At 31.9% G+C, this 16551-nt stretch overlaps 1 protein-coding gene across 1 annotated transcript; it reads right to left on the reverse strand.

The window, feature by feature from the left end:
- Nucleotides 1–9305: 9305 nt before the first annotated feature.
- LOC108476937 (transcription factor UNE10-like) lies at nucleotides 9306–12293 on the reverse strand. Its single transcript, XM_017779319.2, has 6 exons — nucleotides 12088–12293; nucleotides 11485–11968; nucleotides 11324–11401; nucleotides 10998–11063; nucleotides 10100–10510; nucleotides 9306–9619 (listed from the first exon to the last, which is right to left on the reverse strand). The coding sequence occupies exons 1-6, from the start codon at nucleotides 12231–12233 to the stop codon at nucleotides 9506–9508; spliced, it is 1299 nt and encodes a 432-aa protein (XP_017634808.2). The 5' UTR covers nucleotides 12234–12293; the 3' UTR covers nucleotides 9306–9505.
- Nucleotides 12294–16551: the final 4258 nt, after the last annotated feature.

Below are 16551 nucleotides of genomic sequence, written 5' to 3' on the forward strand. Positions count from 1 at the left end.
TTTCTTTAACTGATCAAAGCTCTGCTGACTTTCATCAGACCACATAAACTCAACATTCGTTTGTAATAAACGAGTCATAGGTGAAGCAATCACGGAAAAATTCTTTACAAAACGGCGATAGTATCTTGCTAATCCCTGAAAACTTTGCACTTCAGTTATATTCTTCGGTGTTTTCCAATTCACCACCGCCGAAACTTTACTTGGATCCACACGAATTCCTTGGTGATATAATATGACCCGAAATCCAACCTCATGAAGCCAAAACTCACATTTACTAAATTTCGCATATAACTGTTTTTCTCTCAAAGTCAGAGTACAAGTCTCAAGTCTTTGTGTATGTTCGGATTCGTCTTTGAATAGACCAATATGTCATCAATAAATACCACCCCAAATCTATCCAAATAAGACTGAAAAATTCGATTCATTAAATCCATAAATGCAGCAGGGCATTCGTTAAACCAAAAGGCATTACCAAAATTCGTAGTGACCATACCGAGTTCAAAAGCGTCTTTGGCACATCACACTCTTTAACCTTCAAATGATAATACCCGGATCTAAGGTCTATTTTTTAGAACAACTGCAAAGACCTTTCAGTTGATCAAACAAATCATCGATACGAGGTAATTGATATTTATTTTTAATTGTTACCTTGTTCAACTGCTTGTAATCAATACACAATTGCAACGAACCATTTTTCTTTTTCACAAATAAGACAGGTGCGCCCCAAGGTGATGTACTCGGTCTGATGAACCCTTTATCCAATAACTTTTGCAACTGTGTCTTCAACTCTTTTAACTCAGCTGGTGCCATTCTATACGGTGTTATTGATATCGGAGCTATACCCGAAATTACATCAATTGTGAATTCAACCTCACGATCTGGGGGTAAACCAGGTAATTCTTCAGGAAACGCATCAGTAAACTCATTAACAATCGACAATTGTTCCATCTTCAATTCGAACCCGAGTATCAAGAATATAAGCTAAAATGCTTCATTACCTTTCCGAATCAATTTCCAGAAAGAAGGCTGAAAAATTCGACATCATTCTTTTTATCCCCAAACTCATTGAAACTATTTCCGTCTCGACATTTTAAATCAATCCGTTTTCTCTACAATTCACTATGGCATCGTGTTCAATCAACTAATCCATTCCAAGAATAACATCAAATTCTCGGAAAGGTAACAACATTAAATCGTGAGGAATTCACGACCTTGTATTTTCAAAGTGGACAATTCCGACATATTAAATTAACCAACACACTTTGCCTTAGTGGATTAGTGACTTGCAATTCAAGGTCGATGGACTCAACGGTCATTTTCTTTTCGACACTAATGCAAAGGTAAATATATGAATGTGTAGATCCGGGATCAATTAAAGCATACAGAATCATCAAAAGATAGAAATTACCACTATCACATCCGGAGCGAAGCTTCTTCCCTTGCGGATAGTATATGTACGTCAGTACTCTTGTCTCGATCGAGTCAGTAGTATCTCTCGTTCCCGAATGAACAGTCCCAAAGACTACTTTGACCCGAACGTTTACCTTTACGAGGAGTATTTGCTTGCTTCTCCCTTGTTCTCTATCTTCTTTAATAATTGAGGACAGATCCGAATAAAATGATCAGTTCCACCACATTTATAGCAAGCTCCGCTCTTCCCCAACACTCACCAATATGAAATCTACCACAATTTTACATCTAAGTCTCGAATATTTTGCACACTACTAACACTAGTGCTGGTTTCTTAGTTACTCCGACATCTTGTTGAGTCGTTTTACTTTTATTCGATCGTTTCAGAATTGTAACAGGTCGACTAGAATCATCTCTGAACTTTTTGGCCGAAAAAGTCGAAGTTGGTCTAGAGAAACTTCTTTTGTATACCTCTTTACCTCTTCTTTCTCTTTGCATCTTTTTGTTATACACTTCTTCTATCTTTTGAGCTCGATCAGATAGAACCACAAATTCTCAAATCTCTGTACCTCCAATCATCATTCTGATTTCATCATTAAGCCCTTCTTCAAATCTAATGCACATTTCTTCCTCTCGTCGGTTTTAACATCCCGAGCATATCTCTGAGATACACAATTCTCTTTCATATTCGCCATTGTTTTATTCCTTGTCGAAGATCAAGAAATTCTCTCTTCTTCTTATCTAAATATCTCTTTCCCACATACTTCTTCTTAAATTCGTTTTGGAAGAATTCCCAGGTAAGTTTATCTGCAGGTACCACTGCCTCAATGGTTTCCCACCATATATACGCTTCTTCTTTCAATAGCGAAACTGCACATTTCAAATAGTCCTCCGGAGAACACATCATCTGTTTAAAAACTCTCTCTAAACTCTTTAACCAATACTCTGCTTTAACCGGATCATCGTCCGATCTCCCTCGAAATTCTTCAGCTCCAAACTTTCTGAGTTTTTCAATCGATGTTCTTTTGCTAGATTCATCTGTTAATGGAGGAGCAACCGGGGTTGTAACTGGTGGTACAGTAGGGGGAGGAGGAGGTTGTTGTGCCTGACTTCTTCCTTGTATTGTTTCATGATACCACTGATTCATTAATCCGTAAATCATATTTTTAAGTTCTTCCTCTCTCATCAAAGAAATCGGGACATTACCACTTGTTCCCTGCTCAGAAGTCTGTATTCTACTATTAACTTCCTCTTCCTGACTAGCACCATCTGGTCTATTAGACATCTTTACAATCTATAACAAAAATTAGTAATTAGATCGAATCATTCACATCACACTATCACAGATTTATATGGCATGTATTTTTAAACACTTTACACATCAAATTTGTTTCGAGAATCGACTAAACCAAAGCTCTGATACCAATAAATGTAACGCCCCCTTTACCCGAGACCGTCGTCGGAGTCGAGCACGAGGCACTACTAAACTTATTTGAGCACTTAAACAAATTCAAACAATTTATATCACACTTTTCAGGCAAGTTGTCCAACTACGTTACAGACGCAAAAAAAATCATATCTTGAGTTACAAAACTCGAAATCCAAATCCGTAAATTTTTCCTGAATCTAAGCTCATATATCTACTTAATAATTTTTTTCTAGAATTTTTGGTTGGGCCAATTAGTACAGTTTATTAGTTGAAGTCTCCCCTATTTCAGGGTTTGGCTGCTCTGACCCTTGTGCACTACGAACCAAATTTCTCTATGTACAGAATTCAAATAACCAAGACGTTTGTTTCTCTTAAAAATAGACTCAATAAGGAATCCATACATATATGGTATGACTCCTAATTAATTTTTTACAATTTTAATGATTTTTACAAATCAGAACAGGGAGTTCAAAATTACTCGACCTTGTCTCACAAAAATTCAAATATCTCCTGATATGAAAGCCTTTTTCTTACACTGTTTCTTCTATGTGAAACTAGATTCAATAAGAGTTAATTTCATATTTTATTCAACCTCTAATTAGAATTTTCATGATTTATGGTAAATTTTCAAACTCAAACTACTGCTACTAACCAAAAACTGTTTTAGTACAAAATGTTGTTAACTAGTTTATAACATCTTTACTTCATTCCATTTAAACTCTATACATGCCATATAAATCTTCAAACATAAAACAAAAGCTACCGGAATTGATCTGGATAGTGTGCTTTGTTGTGTTGATCCGATCTACCCACTTCATTTCAAGTTAATCTACATAAAATATTAAACACACACAAGTAAGCTTATTGAAGCTTAGTAAGTTCATAGGTTTAAAAGTAATGCTTACCAAGCATAATATTTCCAAACAATACCAAAAATTTACTAAAGTTTCCTGCGATTCACAACCATTGTTATAATAATTCACATAGTTGAGCTCAACAAGAATAACTACTCAATCTCTTTCATTTGGATCACTTCTCTTTATTTCTTCTAATCAAATTAGGAAACGGCTTACGAAATTGAGTACGTCGTTGCTCAATGCCACGATTCACAACTCAGTATGGTTTTCCTCATTGAAATACCATACCTACATTTTTCAACTAGGTATGGGAAATGCCATACCTACATTTCTTAACTCAAGATGGATTTGATAACACCATACCTACATTTCACATTTCAAGATAGATAATACCATACCTACATTTCACAACTCAAGATGGATGATACCATACCTACATTTCACACTTTGCCATGGAACAACCATGGTCTTATCCATCAATTCATCACACGTCACGATACTAACGTACTCAATCTCGCTTTTTCCTAATTTGCATTTCCACATTTATTCTTTCATTAACAAAATCTACACAATCCCACAACTAATTCAGATATAATAACACATTATATACTTCAATCATTCACAAATAAACATCTAAATTCAACCATATGAACTTACCCGGCTAATTTGTAGAAGATATTGAAATTTAGGGACTATTCTGCAACTTTTTCTTTTCCTCGTTCTTCTTTGGATTCTTGATCTATAATATAAAATATTTCTACTCATTAGCATTTTTTTGATTTCTATTTCACTTCACAATTTATGCTGTTTAAATTTCGAAATTACACTTTTACCCCAAAATTTACAGTTTTCACAATTTAGTCCCTGCTCAATTCACCCATCAATTGAACTAATTTTTCTCAATTAACACTTTATTTTATCATTATAAACTATTTAAAAACCTTTTATATTCTTAATTTCAACAGCAACCTTCAATTCACAACTTTTTCACAATTAGGTCCTAAATATCATTTCCTATCAATACCACTTAATAAAACCACCTTAATATGAAATTAGAACTTAAATTTCATAATAATTCATCATAAAATTCCCTTATCCATCCAGGGTAACTTCCAATTTCACCCATAAAATCAAAAACTAATGAATTCTATAAGTGGACCTAATTGTAAAAGTCATAAAAACATAAAAATTATCAAGAAAAATAAGAATTAAACTCAGATGATGTAAAAATATGAAAAACCAGCTTTCTCCAGACTTTCTATGGCGTTTTGGCTGAGAAAATATGAAGAAATGTCTAGATTTTTCAATTACATCATTATTTAACTATTAACTTTTATACTATTTCCAATTTTGCCCCTTGTTCACATTGTTTTCTTGCTTATTTCATACCCAAACCGTCCAGCCATTAACCTTTGGGTCTAATTGCTCTTTAAATCCATCTTTTTAAATACTTAAGCTATTTACTCACAATTTAACAAATTTTGCGCTATTTTCAATTTAGTCCTTTTTAATTAATTAGCCATCCAAACGTTAAAATTTTCTAAAGAAAATTTAATACTAACTCAATGACACTCCATAAATATTTATAAAAATATTTATATCTCGATTTTCAATTTTGAGGTCTCGATACCTCGTTTTTGACCCGTTTGACCTAATAAATTCTTTTAATTCACTAATTTCACCATTTCACAAATTCTTCTAAATTCTTACTTGACTCATAAATATTAAATTACTATCTTGTTCAATCTTATTTTTCGGATTTAGTGATCTCAAATCACCATTTTCGACACCACTGAAAATTAGGCCGTTACACTTCTAGAGCTCTACTGGCCAGAAAATCTGCTATTGCACTCCCTTTTACAGCCTTTTGGTTCACGTAGACTATGTCAAACTCAGAAAGAAAAATTTGCCAACGAGGCATTCTTCTGTTCAAAGCATTTGACTCTATCATGTACTTCAGAGGGTCTAGTTTTGATATGAGCCAAGTTGTGTGGTACAACATGTACTGTCTTAGTCTTCGGGTTGTTCAAATCAAAGCACAACACAACTTCTCGATCACCGAATATCTTGTCTCACATTCAGTGAATTTCTCGCTGAGATAGTATATCACTTTTTCTTTTCTTCCTGACTCGTCATGTTGGCCTAGCACGCATCCCATGGAGTTTTCGAACACTGCCAAGTACAGTATCAGTGGTTTATCCGAGTAAGGTGGCATCAGTACTGGGGCATTGGAAAAGTAATGCTTGACCTTATCAAAAGTTTTCTGGCACTCCTCATCCCATATACCTGGGTTGTGCTTCCTAAGGAGGCGGAATATCGGGTCATATTTCTCCGTTAGTTGTGAAATGAATCAGGCGATGTAATTTAGTCTTCCTAGGAAATCTCAAACTTCTTTTTAAATGCATGGTGAAGGTAATAGTTCGTGAATAGTTTAATTTTTGTTTGTTTAATATGTTCTTTTATTTAGCTAAATAAACGAACATAAACAAGTTTTTAAGTCTCATTTATTAAATAATCTGAACACAAACAAAGCATATTTAGTTCATTTATGTTTATGAACAAGCTCGTTTATTTTCATTTAATAAATCATTTAAAGCTTGTTTATTGCTCCATTAATATATATTAATAAAACTATTATGGTTTGAATGTTTTTTATTACTTGTAAATGGTTAAAATACATGTAAGTAAGTAAAGTTATGTTTTTGAATTTATATCATTTGGCTACATTGGTACATTTTGGTGCTTGAAGAACCAATAAGTGTCTTAAGGTAGATTTTAGTTTTCTAAATTTAAAGTTTGCATGATTTGGTTTAGTTGATAATTTGCTCAGTTAGAATAGGTGATTATGCGTTGAAAGCCATAATTACAAGTAGTTTGAATATGTTTTTATATGTTAAATGAGTGTGCGTGGGTATGTCATGGTATTGATATAAGATAAGTGACATTTAAACATTATTTTTATAATTGAAAATGTTGTATTTTGTACAATTTGGTACGTTGGTCTCAAGACATTATGGTCATGTCTTAAGACACCATGGCATTTTGTATATTTTTGGTTTAGGTCTTGAGACATGTATAGTTTAAAGCTAAAGGTTTGAAACAAATAAGTTGTATAAGAGATTAAGTCTCAAGACATTCCAACATCAAAACAGAAATGAAAACTATTATGTCTCTAGACATGAAGGCCATGTCCCGAAACACTCAACTGAATTTTGATATTTTAGTTTAGATTTGAATCCTGACTTTATATTTGACTCTGAGCGACCTCGAATCTTGTTAAACAAGATTGATTATCATCTAAAATGTATGTATATGATTATGAATGAAGATTGATTAGGAATATTCAATAATTAAGTTGCTCATGCAACGTAATGTGATGTAGCTAATAGTCAAATCTAACAACCGAATCAGCTATAGGGTGTCATAGTATATATTATTTTCTTCATTTCCAATGACAGTTGAATTGGACCCTTGTGTATGCGAACCTTGATTTGAAAATAGAAATGGGGCCAACCATGTGATCCAATGGTACCAGGCTATGTCATTAACTTGTCACATGCTTGAAACTTAAGTCGAGCTACGTGAAGCCTTACGCTCAAACAACCAGCTATCAATTCCTAAGTTCAGCCTCAGTGAGAGCTTAATATGTTGGCAAGGTGCAAATAAATGTATGAGCAAAGGAAAAGTGCTAGCAAGAAGGCAAAAGGCGAGTTAAGAATGCTAGAAGGCTTTATTACAATGATCAAGTTTGTTTACCAATGTAGGGTGGCATTACTCCCATTACGTGAAACGACTATCATTACAGTCCACACTTATCTTAGCCTAAAATATCTGGTTGATAATGCATGCAATTGATAGTTGTCGAGGTGTATAAACATCATTTCCGTCAGGAGACCTCTATCACCTGCCTGCATTATCAAGCGCTTACTCCGGTGGCTAAAGGTGACATTTTGCCTTCGCATTCTTATGATGACAATAGTGGGCCAAAGGGTCTTGATCCTAATCATATTGAGAGCCCTTCTAAAGCCTCCGAATTCAAGGAATCCAATTGAAAAACTTAGCAAAAAGATCTTGGATCTAGAACTTCCAGTTGATGCGTACTTTGGTACTGAAGAAGAGGGATTTTCATAAATGAAAATGGATCCTGAAATACCAACTAATGCTTCTAAAGAAAACTACCGAGATTGGAGATAGCAGAGAGAAAGAACCATCCATTAGTGGCAATGGCTGCAACTTGATTCCTAGTTTTGTTTATTCGAAGAAAAAAGTAATGGCTGATTTAAATATTCCTGTCAAACTCGAGGAAGATATACTTCCCAAGTTCAACGACTTGCGGGATCTTGTAATTGGCCACTGAGAAACTTCATTACAGGATCCTCTAAAAATTCGGTTTCAAATTTTCATGTTCTGAACAAAGAAATGATGCCAAATAGCGAGGAAATGAAATATTGCGAAGCATGCTTGTAAATTTTACACTTGGCTAAGCAGAAAATGCAAAGAAAACACGAACTAATTACTGTTGTTGATGAATTTATACGGTTGGTAACTTTGTTTCCAGGGTAAGGCAGCAATGGTTTGAATTCTCACCGTAAGATCTGTATACGGAAAATTATCAACTACACACATCAATAATGAGCGAACTTGTGATCCTGAAATGCCTCATCGTTTGGATGAGACTAATGGAAAGCAATGCGATGAAACTTTACAGCATGTTTCAAGAGATCTCTACGAGTTACTATGAAGCGACTGCTACTTCAAGCATGTGCAGCTCAGATCATATTGTTCTTTTGGCTGATACGGTGAACTCCAAGTCATCCTCTGTTTCATCTTGGAAGCATGCTTTCAAGTGGAGTCCTATTGCAAGTCAAGCACTTCCAGGTTTTAAGGGGAAAAGTGCTAAATTAGTTATTATAAGCCCTCCGCTTGTCTTGACAAAAACCTGTTATCTAGTCCGAAGTCATGTAGTCTTATGACCGGCTTGCAGACTACAAGTTCGAATGGACTTCAAGTATGTGAGGTCCGTAAAGAGCTTGGATCTCAATCTTGGCTTGCCTAGTTTCTCCACCATTGCGATTGCTGCAGAAGATGTTTCGATACATGGTGAAAATACACCTTTAACACTCAATGAGTTGCTCTCCTCAAAGTCCAAAATGCACATACACTCGAGTGAAAGGAAAGACATAACCTATTCCACTGGAATCTGCCTTCAGATAATCTAATTTCGTGTGTGTACATGATGTTAAGTTGGAGAAGGTCGAGGAAGGTCGAGACAAGCAACAGACTTCTAATAATGAAGTCGGTAATCGACATAGAAGACTAACAGAGTAGGGGAAGACAACAAGAAGACGTCGAGGGCCATGATGTTCGTTGAGTAATTCTGAGGTTATATCAGGCCGAGTGTAGAAAAGGGCAACTTTAAAGACTTTTTGTGGGGTAAGCTAACTGTGTCATCTGATTTATCATGTAAATGTCATCTAAAATATGGGAGAACAGACGTTTGTGTAGTCAGATATGGATGATTCGAGTATCTTCAAATTTTTTTTTGGGGGGGTATATTTATAGGATTCCTGGATCTAATCCCTATTATCTTTTAAAAGCAACTGAATCAATTATGCAGGCTAAATTCTAATTGCCAATTGTAGAATTATTCTTGCAGTCTTTACAGCATAAACAGTAAAGCTTCAGAACACAATGGACATTAATGGCTAATCAGATAAATATATAAAGAAAAAAAAGTGGGGGGGGGGGCAATTATAAGACATACAAATCTAAGTTATATTATACAAAGATCTTATATCATGCGACAACATTAATCCTGTTTTATGTTGTTTGATCGCGATGGACTGCTGGCTGTCTCTGTCGTTCGATTCATTTGAGCCTGATACAGTGCTGCCATCTTACTGTAGAGTTCCATATTCATGGACTGCAACCAAAAAATTAAGCATTAATATTATTTACATTCAACTTACTCCAATTTTAGATACATGTTTGATTTGAATATTTTATTTTTATTTTAACTTTTTTATACAGAGAAGGGAACGATAATAAGAAAAAACTCCGGCCCCAATTCAATTTGGAATTTTCTGTTTAAAATTTAAATTGAGCTCAATTGATTGACTCAATCTACATACTTGAATTTGAGTTCAGCTCATATATGAATTTTTATTTTAAATAACAAAAATTAAGGTTTGGTTTTTCAATATATTATAAGAATAAAGTAATAATTTAATATTATAAATAAAAATTTGATTAATTTTGGGAGTTCCTTGAAATCGAGTGTTGATATTAGAACGCTTGATAGAGAGTTCAACAATTACCAAATCAAATTTAAAAAATTTTTTAAGTTGAATTTGAGTAGATTGCACAAGAATAAAAAATTGCATATACCCTATATTTGACATACTTGAGTTAGGAAAGCGCAAGATGGGTCAGGCAAAGGGATTGAGTCACTAGAGCTCGCATTTGGATTTGATTGAGCTGCTGCAGTGGCGGTAGCTCTTGAAGGAATCATAGGCGGCAGTGCAGTTGCCAAAAAGGGTGGTGGAAGGTGCAATAGAGAAGGAAGAGATTGGGAAGCATTGGGAGGCGTGGCGGCGTTGTTGTCTAGCAATCCCATGCCCATTCCTAAAGCATGGTTAACTCCCATGCCGGCCATGATCCGACCTAAAAGAGACATTTGCAGATGCTGGTGGTGGTGCAAGCCTAGTGGCATCAACATCATTGGAGGGATGCTTCTCATACTCATCACTTTTACTTGTGCTTGAAGTTGTTTTAGGTATTCAATTACTTCATCAAGCATTGAAGCTTTATCTGTCTATAATCATGTTAAAACCAAATTCTCAAACTCATCCATGTATTTATATATATATGATCAAAATAAATCTATCTGTACATATATTACAAATAAAAGAGATAAGTCCAAAAGAAATTATTATTATTGCCATAAATTTGCTAAATACAAACAACACAAAGGGTGCAAACAAAAGCAAGTTATTAGGGGTTGATTTCAAACTAATAAAGTTTCAAAACCTCAAATTTGAGTTTTATACTCTTACCTTCAGTGGTAGAGCCACTAAGAGACCCAAGGTGGCATGTCCTCCTAAAATGGTAAAATTTTAATTTAAACCCTTTATAATTTATAAAATTTTAAATTAATAATAATAAAATTATATTTTAGCTTTAACCCTTCAAAATTATAAATATATAGACTATTAAAATGATAAAATTATATTTTTACTATCATGAAAATATATGATTTAATTCCCATCACTCAACAAAAATTTTCTTGCTTCACTGCTTACCTTGCTTGCATTTGGCACCAGCTTTTGAAGAGCCTTCATCTTTTGATTAATTCTATCTCTTCGCTTCTGCCACAATGAAATATAAAATGTTAGCCATTGCAATTGCAATTGTTATAAAACCTTCAAGGGAGATTCTAAAAGTAAAATAATTTTAATTAAGATTATCATATTGCATATTCATAGATTATAAGTAAATTAAAATGTTTAATACTTCAGTACTTTTAGAAATAATATATAATCATTTATCCATATAATAAAAATATAAAATTAAAATTTCATGCATAACAAAATATAATTTATATTAATAAATACGACTGGAATTTTACCCTTTCAGACAGATTATGAATAGCTGCTGCTCGACTTCGCCTTGTCGGATGAGACCGTCCTGTTTCATCTCGGCTTTCCTAAAAATTTTCAACGTTGTTCCCAAAGCAATTGTAATGAAATCGTTAACCAAAAAAAAAAAGGAGTTTGTGTGTTTTCTTACCGATCCATCGTGACAACCAGAGTCCACATCTGTGGTTTTGGTTTTCAAGCTTTGAAGAGATTCATCATGGGAACCCCAAGTCACCATTGTTGCATCATTGTCGATCTTGTAAAACGTATCACTGCCGCATTCACTACGATCTGCTTTATCTTTTTGAATCCCACAACTTATATTGTGTTTCCTGCATTGATCCGAATCTGAAATCGGCTGTGCCCGTTTCTTTGTCAACCGCGCTGCTACCGACACCGGCGGCAATCGACTGGAGCTTTCGCTGCGATTTCCCCCCGATGATGCAGCAATGGAACTTGTGTTTGTCGGGGTCTCATCATGGTTGTGGTATGTGGCTTGATGGACTATGGACTCTAATGTGTCATTTGACCTACATGTTGGCTTTGTTGGTGCAGTAGGAAGGAACCCACTGAACCCATGCATGGCTAGCTGCTGACCATATTGCCATGTTAGGTCTGCAACTTGATGGTTGGACCTGAATTACAAGCACAAAATAAGTTTTAAACATGTTAATTGGATTCAAATCTGACATCTGATATTGCATGAGATAAAAGCAAAAGGGCATGCATGCAACATAGAGTAATAAGTTCATACACGGGGACGAGATTCTGGTTTATATTATTACAAGGGTTGAACATGTGGAACGAAGATCTCTTGGTTTCCTCTTCTTCTTCTTCGACTTGTTGACGTCGTCGCCTTTGGTTTTTTAGATTCCAATTCGGTACTATACAGTGACTCATGATGATTTGATTCTTTCAAACTCTCTTTCTCTTTTGTTTTGTTTCAATCCGCAGCTTTTGAGGCTGAGTTTGGAGTTAGAAGTTCTGAGTTTAAACTGTCTTATGGGTCCCATTTTTGAATGTCAATTGATTTGATTTGACACACATGTGGTAGCCAATAGTTGTCGTAAGGTTGCCTTTGCCATCGCTTTCAACAGTTTTATTTATCTTTTTAAGAGACATACAAGAGAATCATTTTCTTGTGATTACTATCAAAGCTCTTATTATTTCCCTACACACTTACCAAAGATTGATTATTCTTTTATTCTTTTTTATATTAATGAAGACCTTAAAAGAATTAAAAGATTTTAGTGTTTTACCATTTTCTATCTAAGCCTTTAATCTATAAAATTGTAAAGTTTATACATTTTGTTTGATGAATTAGAAAATGCTTAATTGAGATATACTAATTTAATGGAAGTAATGGAAGTAGAAAATCATTATAAATCAATTTGTCTAAATTTCCCTTTTTTTCTTTTTCTTCTGTTAAAAAAATTATAGAAATTTTCTAAAATCTTAATTCATCCATGTTACAACGTCGCAAATCGACTTCACATGATGGAATTACGGGTTGAGCTCGCACAATGAGCTCGCAACTTACTTGTTGAGCTTACTCCCCTGCAATGTTATACATGCATGAGAACACGTAACACATATTCAACCTAAAAGAGGATATGTGTCGATATGTATGGAGCCTACCTAACTTGTCATTTCAATGAACAATACCTATATCATATTATATAAACATACATACATCACAAACAAAAAAAGAAAAAAAAGAAAGAGAGAAAGGCCTCAACAGCCCCATTAAAATATCAAAATAATAAATTTTGAGTCTAACAAATTCAAATAATTTTTTATTATTTTGATATTTTAAATTTTGTGTTTGCATACGATTCAACCGCATTTTCTTATCAACATGATAATTTAAATTTTTATTTGCTGTTCATTAAATATGTGAAACCTCCCATGGAATATTTGAAAACTAATAAATTTAAATTTAAATTAATTAAAAAGTGAACGAATAATACATGGAAAGAAAATTAAAAATAAGTCAATTAAAATATCAAAGTAAATAAAAATACATATAATTTATCATATAAAATAATTAATAAATATTTGTATGACACATGGCAAATTTTGAAGCCACCCACGTGTCAAATTTATAAGCTATCCAGATATGATTACTTTCTTTTCTTATAGAGGTTTCATTTTTACTAACTTTTAATCTCACGCGTTTTACACATTTAATATTTAATTAATTTTTAAATATTATAATTTAAGTGTAATAATTAACAAAAATAATATATCTTATTTGAATTAATGAATATAATAAACAAATATATTAATTTATCAATTCAAATATTATAATCGAAAATTTTCAAATAATAATTAAAGCATTTTAACATATTCAACATACAACATAATTTTACTTTAAGTAATTAATGCAAAGTAACATGAATCATCATAACTTTTTCTTATACTTTATATTTAGAATTTTATTTAAGTAATAATTTCATTCTATACCAGTAAGATGCTTGGATTTACGTGATGAAAATAGAATTACAAATGTAACCTATAAAACTATAGATATAACATAAATGTATATGGTGGACGTAACTATCCGTGGGAGTCCCTTGCAAGTTCCCTCTTTATAACAAAATATACTTTATGCATGCACACATGTGATGAGGTATAGCCATTCGTGGGAACCCCTTGTGAGTTCTCTTTTCTCATATATATGCATATACAGGCATGTATAGATAAACATATCGGATGGTAACCATCCATGAGAGTGATTGCCTATGGGTGTGAGAACAAAGACATTGGGTGGTAACTGTCCGTGAACATTAATTGAAGTAATTTTGCAAGAAGCAAATGTCAGATCAAATAGTCTCAAATAGTAAACAGGTATAAATGTCCGTAAATATCAATTAAGCCCCTTTTATTTTAATAACCAATTGAATCTCTAAATTGATAATCTTGACTAGTAAAACCTTTTGACCAATGTTAACAGTTAAAAACTAATGGAAATATTTACGTGGCCATTAATGACTACCAACAAATGTTGACATGAAAATATCATATTAGCAAAATAAAAATTTTCAAAAAGAAATTAAGATATCAGCATTTGTTTGGTTGATGTGGTACCTGTCAATGACTATGTCTTACTTATCAAAATTATCAATTCAAAAATTCAATTGGATGAAAAAAATTTGAAAAAAAGCTTAATTAATTATTTTAAATTCTTGGAAGATATTTTATACATTTAAACCTATTTTTTTTAGCGACCCAACTGCTGATGGAACGAGACAAAGAATCTTTTGTTTTGGATCCAACATACCTTAAAAATAAACATTCAATCATTTCGTTTTTAACGTTTTTATAATCGATTGATTGATGTTGATTTTAAAAATAAAAATTAATTGAATCAATTAATAATTAAAACTCAATTTATTATATGATATTATTAGGTTTGTTGAAATTACTAACAAGTTTCTGATAATAAAATAGTTTATTATTCTTTGTGGCTTCGATTCATAAAAGAAAAAGTACTAATTATCAATATAAAGGAATAATAATAAGTAAAATCCGTCAAAATAATAATAATAATAAATAAAATATTTAGAAATATATTCTTATAAAACAATAGTGTAAAATTAATTACGATAACAATATTATAATGCAACATTAATTTTCTTGATGGACTATAGGGTTTATTTGATGTCCAAAATTTATAAAATATTATATATACCGTTAAGTGGATTTATTTATAAACCATTCTTATTTTTGGTAGGACCCTGATTTTATTGTTAGATTCCATATATGTTGCAAAATCATAGCTTTTAAAAAGATTTTCTTTGGAATTAATATTACAAATTTACATTTTAAAAATAAAATATTCCACATCCACTCATTATCAATTATTTATATGAAAGATGGAAAGAAATTTTATTCTCATTTCATGTCCTCCTAATAAATAAATGTCCTATTGTCGGTAGAGGTATATTTGTTCATCCTTTGGACAACAACATTTTGTATTCCATCCATTTCTCATTCTTATTTTAAAATAATTTTATTATTGAGGGAATCATTCATTTTGATGTAAAATTAAACTAGTTTTACACTTTTTATATTTTTTCTATATTAATATTTTAATAATTCAACTATTATATTTTATATTCTATTCATATATATTATGCATGTCAAACTTAATGTAAATTATAATTTTTAACTATTTTTTTATTTTAAAACTTTCAACCATTCAATATATATATATATAGTATTTTAGATCTATATGATAAAAATATTAAACTTGTTCAAAAATTTACATGCATGGAAAGTATACTTATATTAATAATTCAATGATTAACTCATTAAAATATTAACATTATTCGTACAAAAAGATACAAAATGGTGTAAAATTACTTAGATTAAAATTTGATTATATAGAAATGAAACCAAATCATTGGGTCACAACTTGATCTAATCTATAAACAGACCAAACTGGGGCAACATTTTCTTTCAATCCTATGCCGTCCTTATCGATTGGGATAAGTTTTAAAATTACATATATGGATTTTTTTTAAAATATAATGTTATATATAAATTTTGATTTTGTGCAATTTTATATATGAAATATTAGTTTGATTCATTTTTCACAAATCAAGAATACAATTACGCATCGATTTAACATCACTTTACATTTATATATTTCATACAAAAATATTTATATTTATCTTATATAAATATAAATCGATATATTTACTCAAATATGTATAATTAAATCAAAATATATTTTAATTATACATCTAAATCAAAACTTTATATATCTATATATAATCACACTAAACCAAAATTTATATGTGCAACATATAGTAATAATGCTACAAAAGCACAAGTAGTATTGTTGATAAGAATGCTTTCCAAGTTGCAACACCAACAATGCAAGCCATAGAAGATTTTGTGTGATAGTAGTTGTAACTGCTATGTCAATGGTTACAACAAGCACATTGACAACAAGATAAAATTATATTATTTAATGAATTTAAAAATATAAACATGTACTAAAATCATATGTAACATTAAAATAGAAAATTTTATCTAGCTTGATGTTGGACTCAAATGTCAAAAAATTAATTTAATTTTAATATATATTTGATTATTTTAATTAATAAATTAAAATACTAATTTAAACTCTAAATTTTAACTAAAAAATTATTGCTTTTAAAATCAATATTAAAATTATCAATAAAGCCTTAATTGTGTTGATAAAATT

This window comes from Gossypium arboreum, chromosome 7 (genome assembly GCF_025698485.1).
Source record: "Gossypium arboreum isolate Shixiya-1 chromosome 7, ASM2569848v2, whole genome shotgun sequence".
In the NCBI taxonomy this organism is placed as follows: domain Eukaryota; kingdom Viridiplantae; phylum Streptophyta; class Magnoliopsida; order Malvales; family Malvaceae; genus Gossypium; species Gossypium arboreum.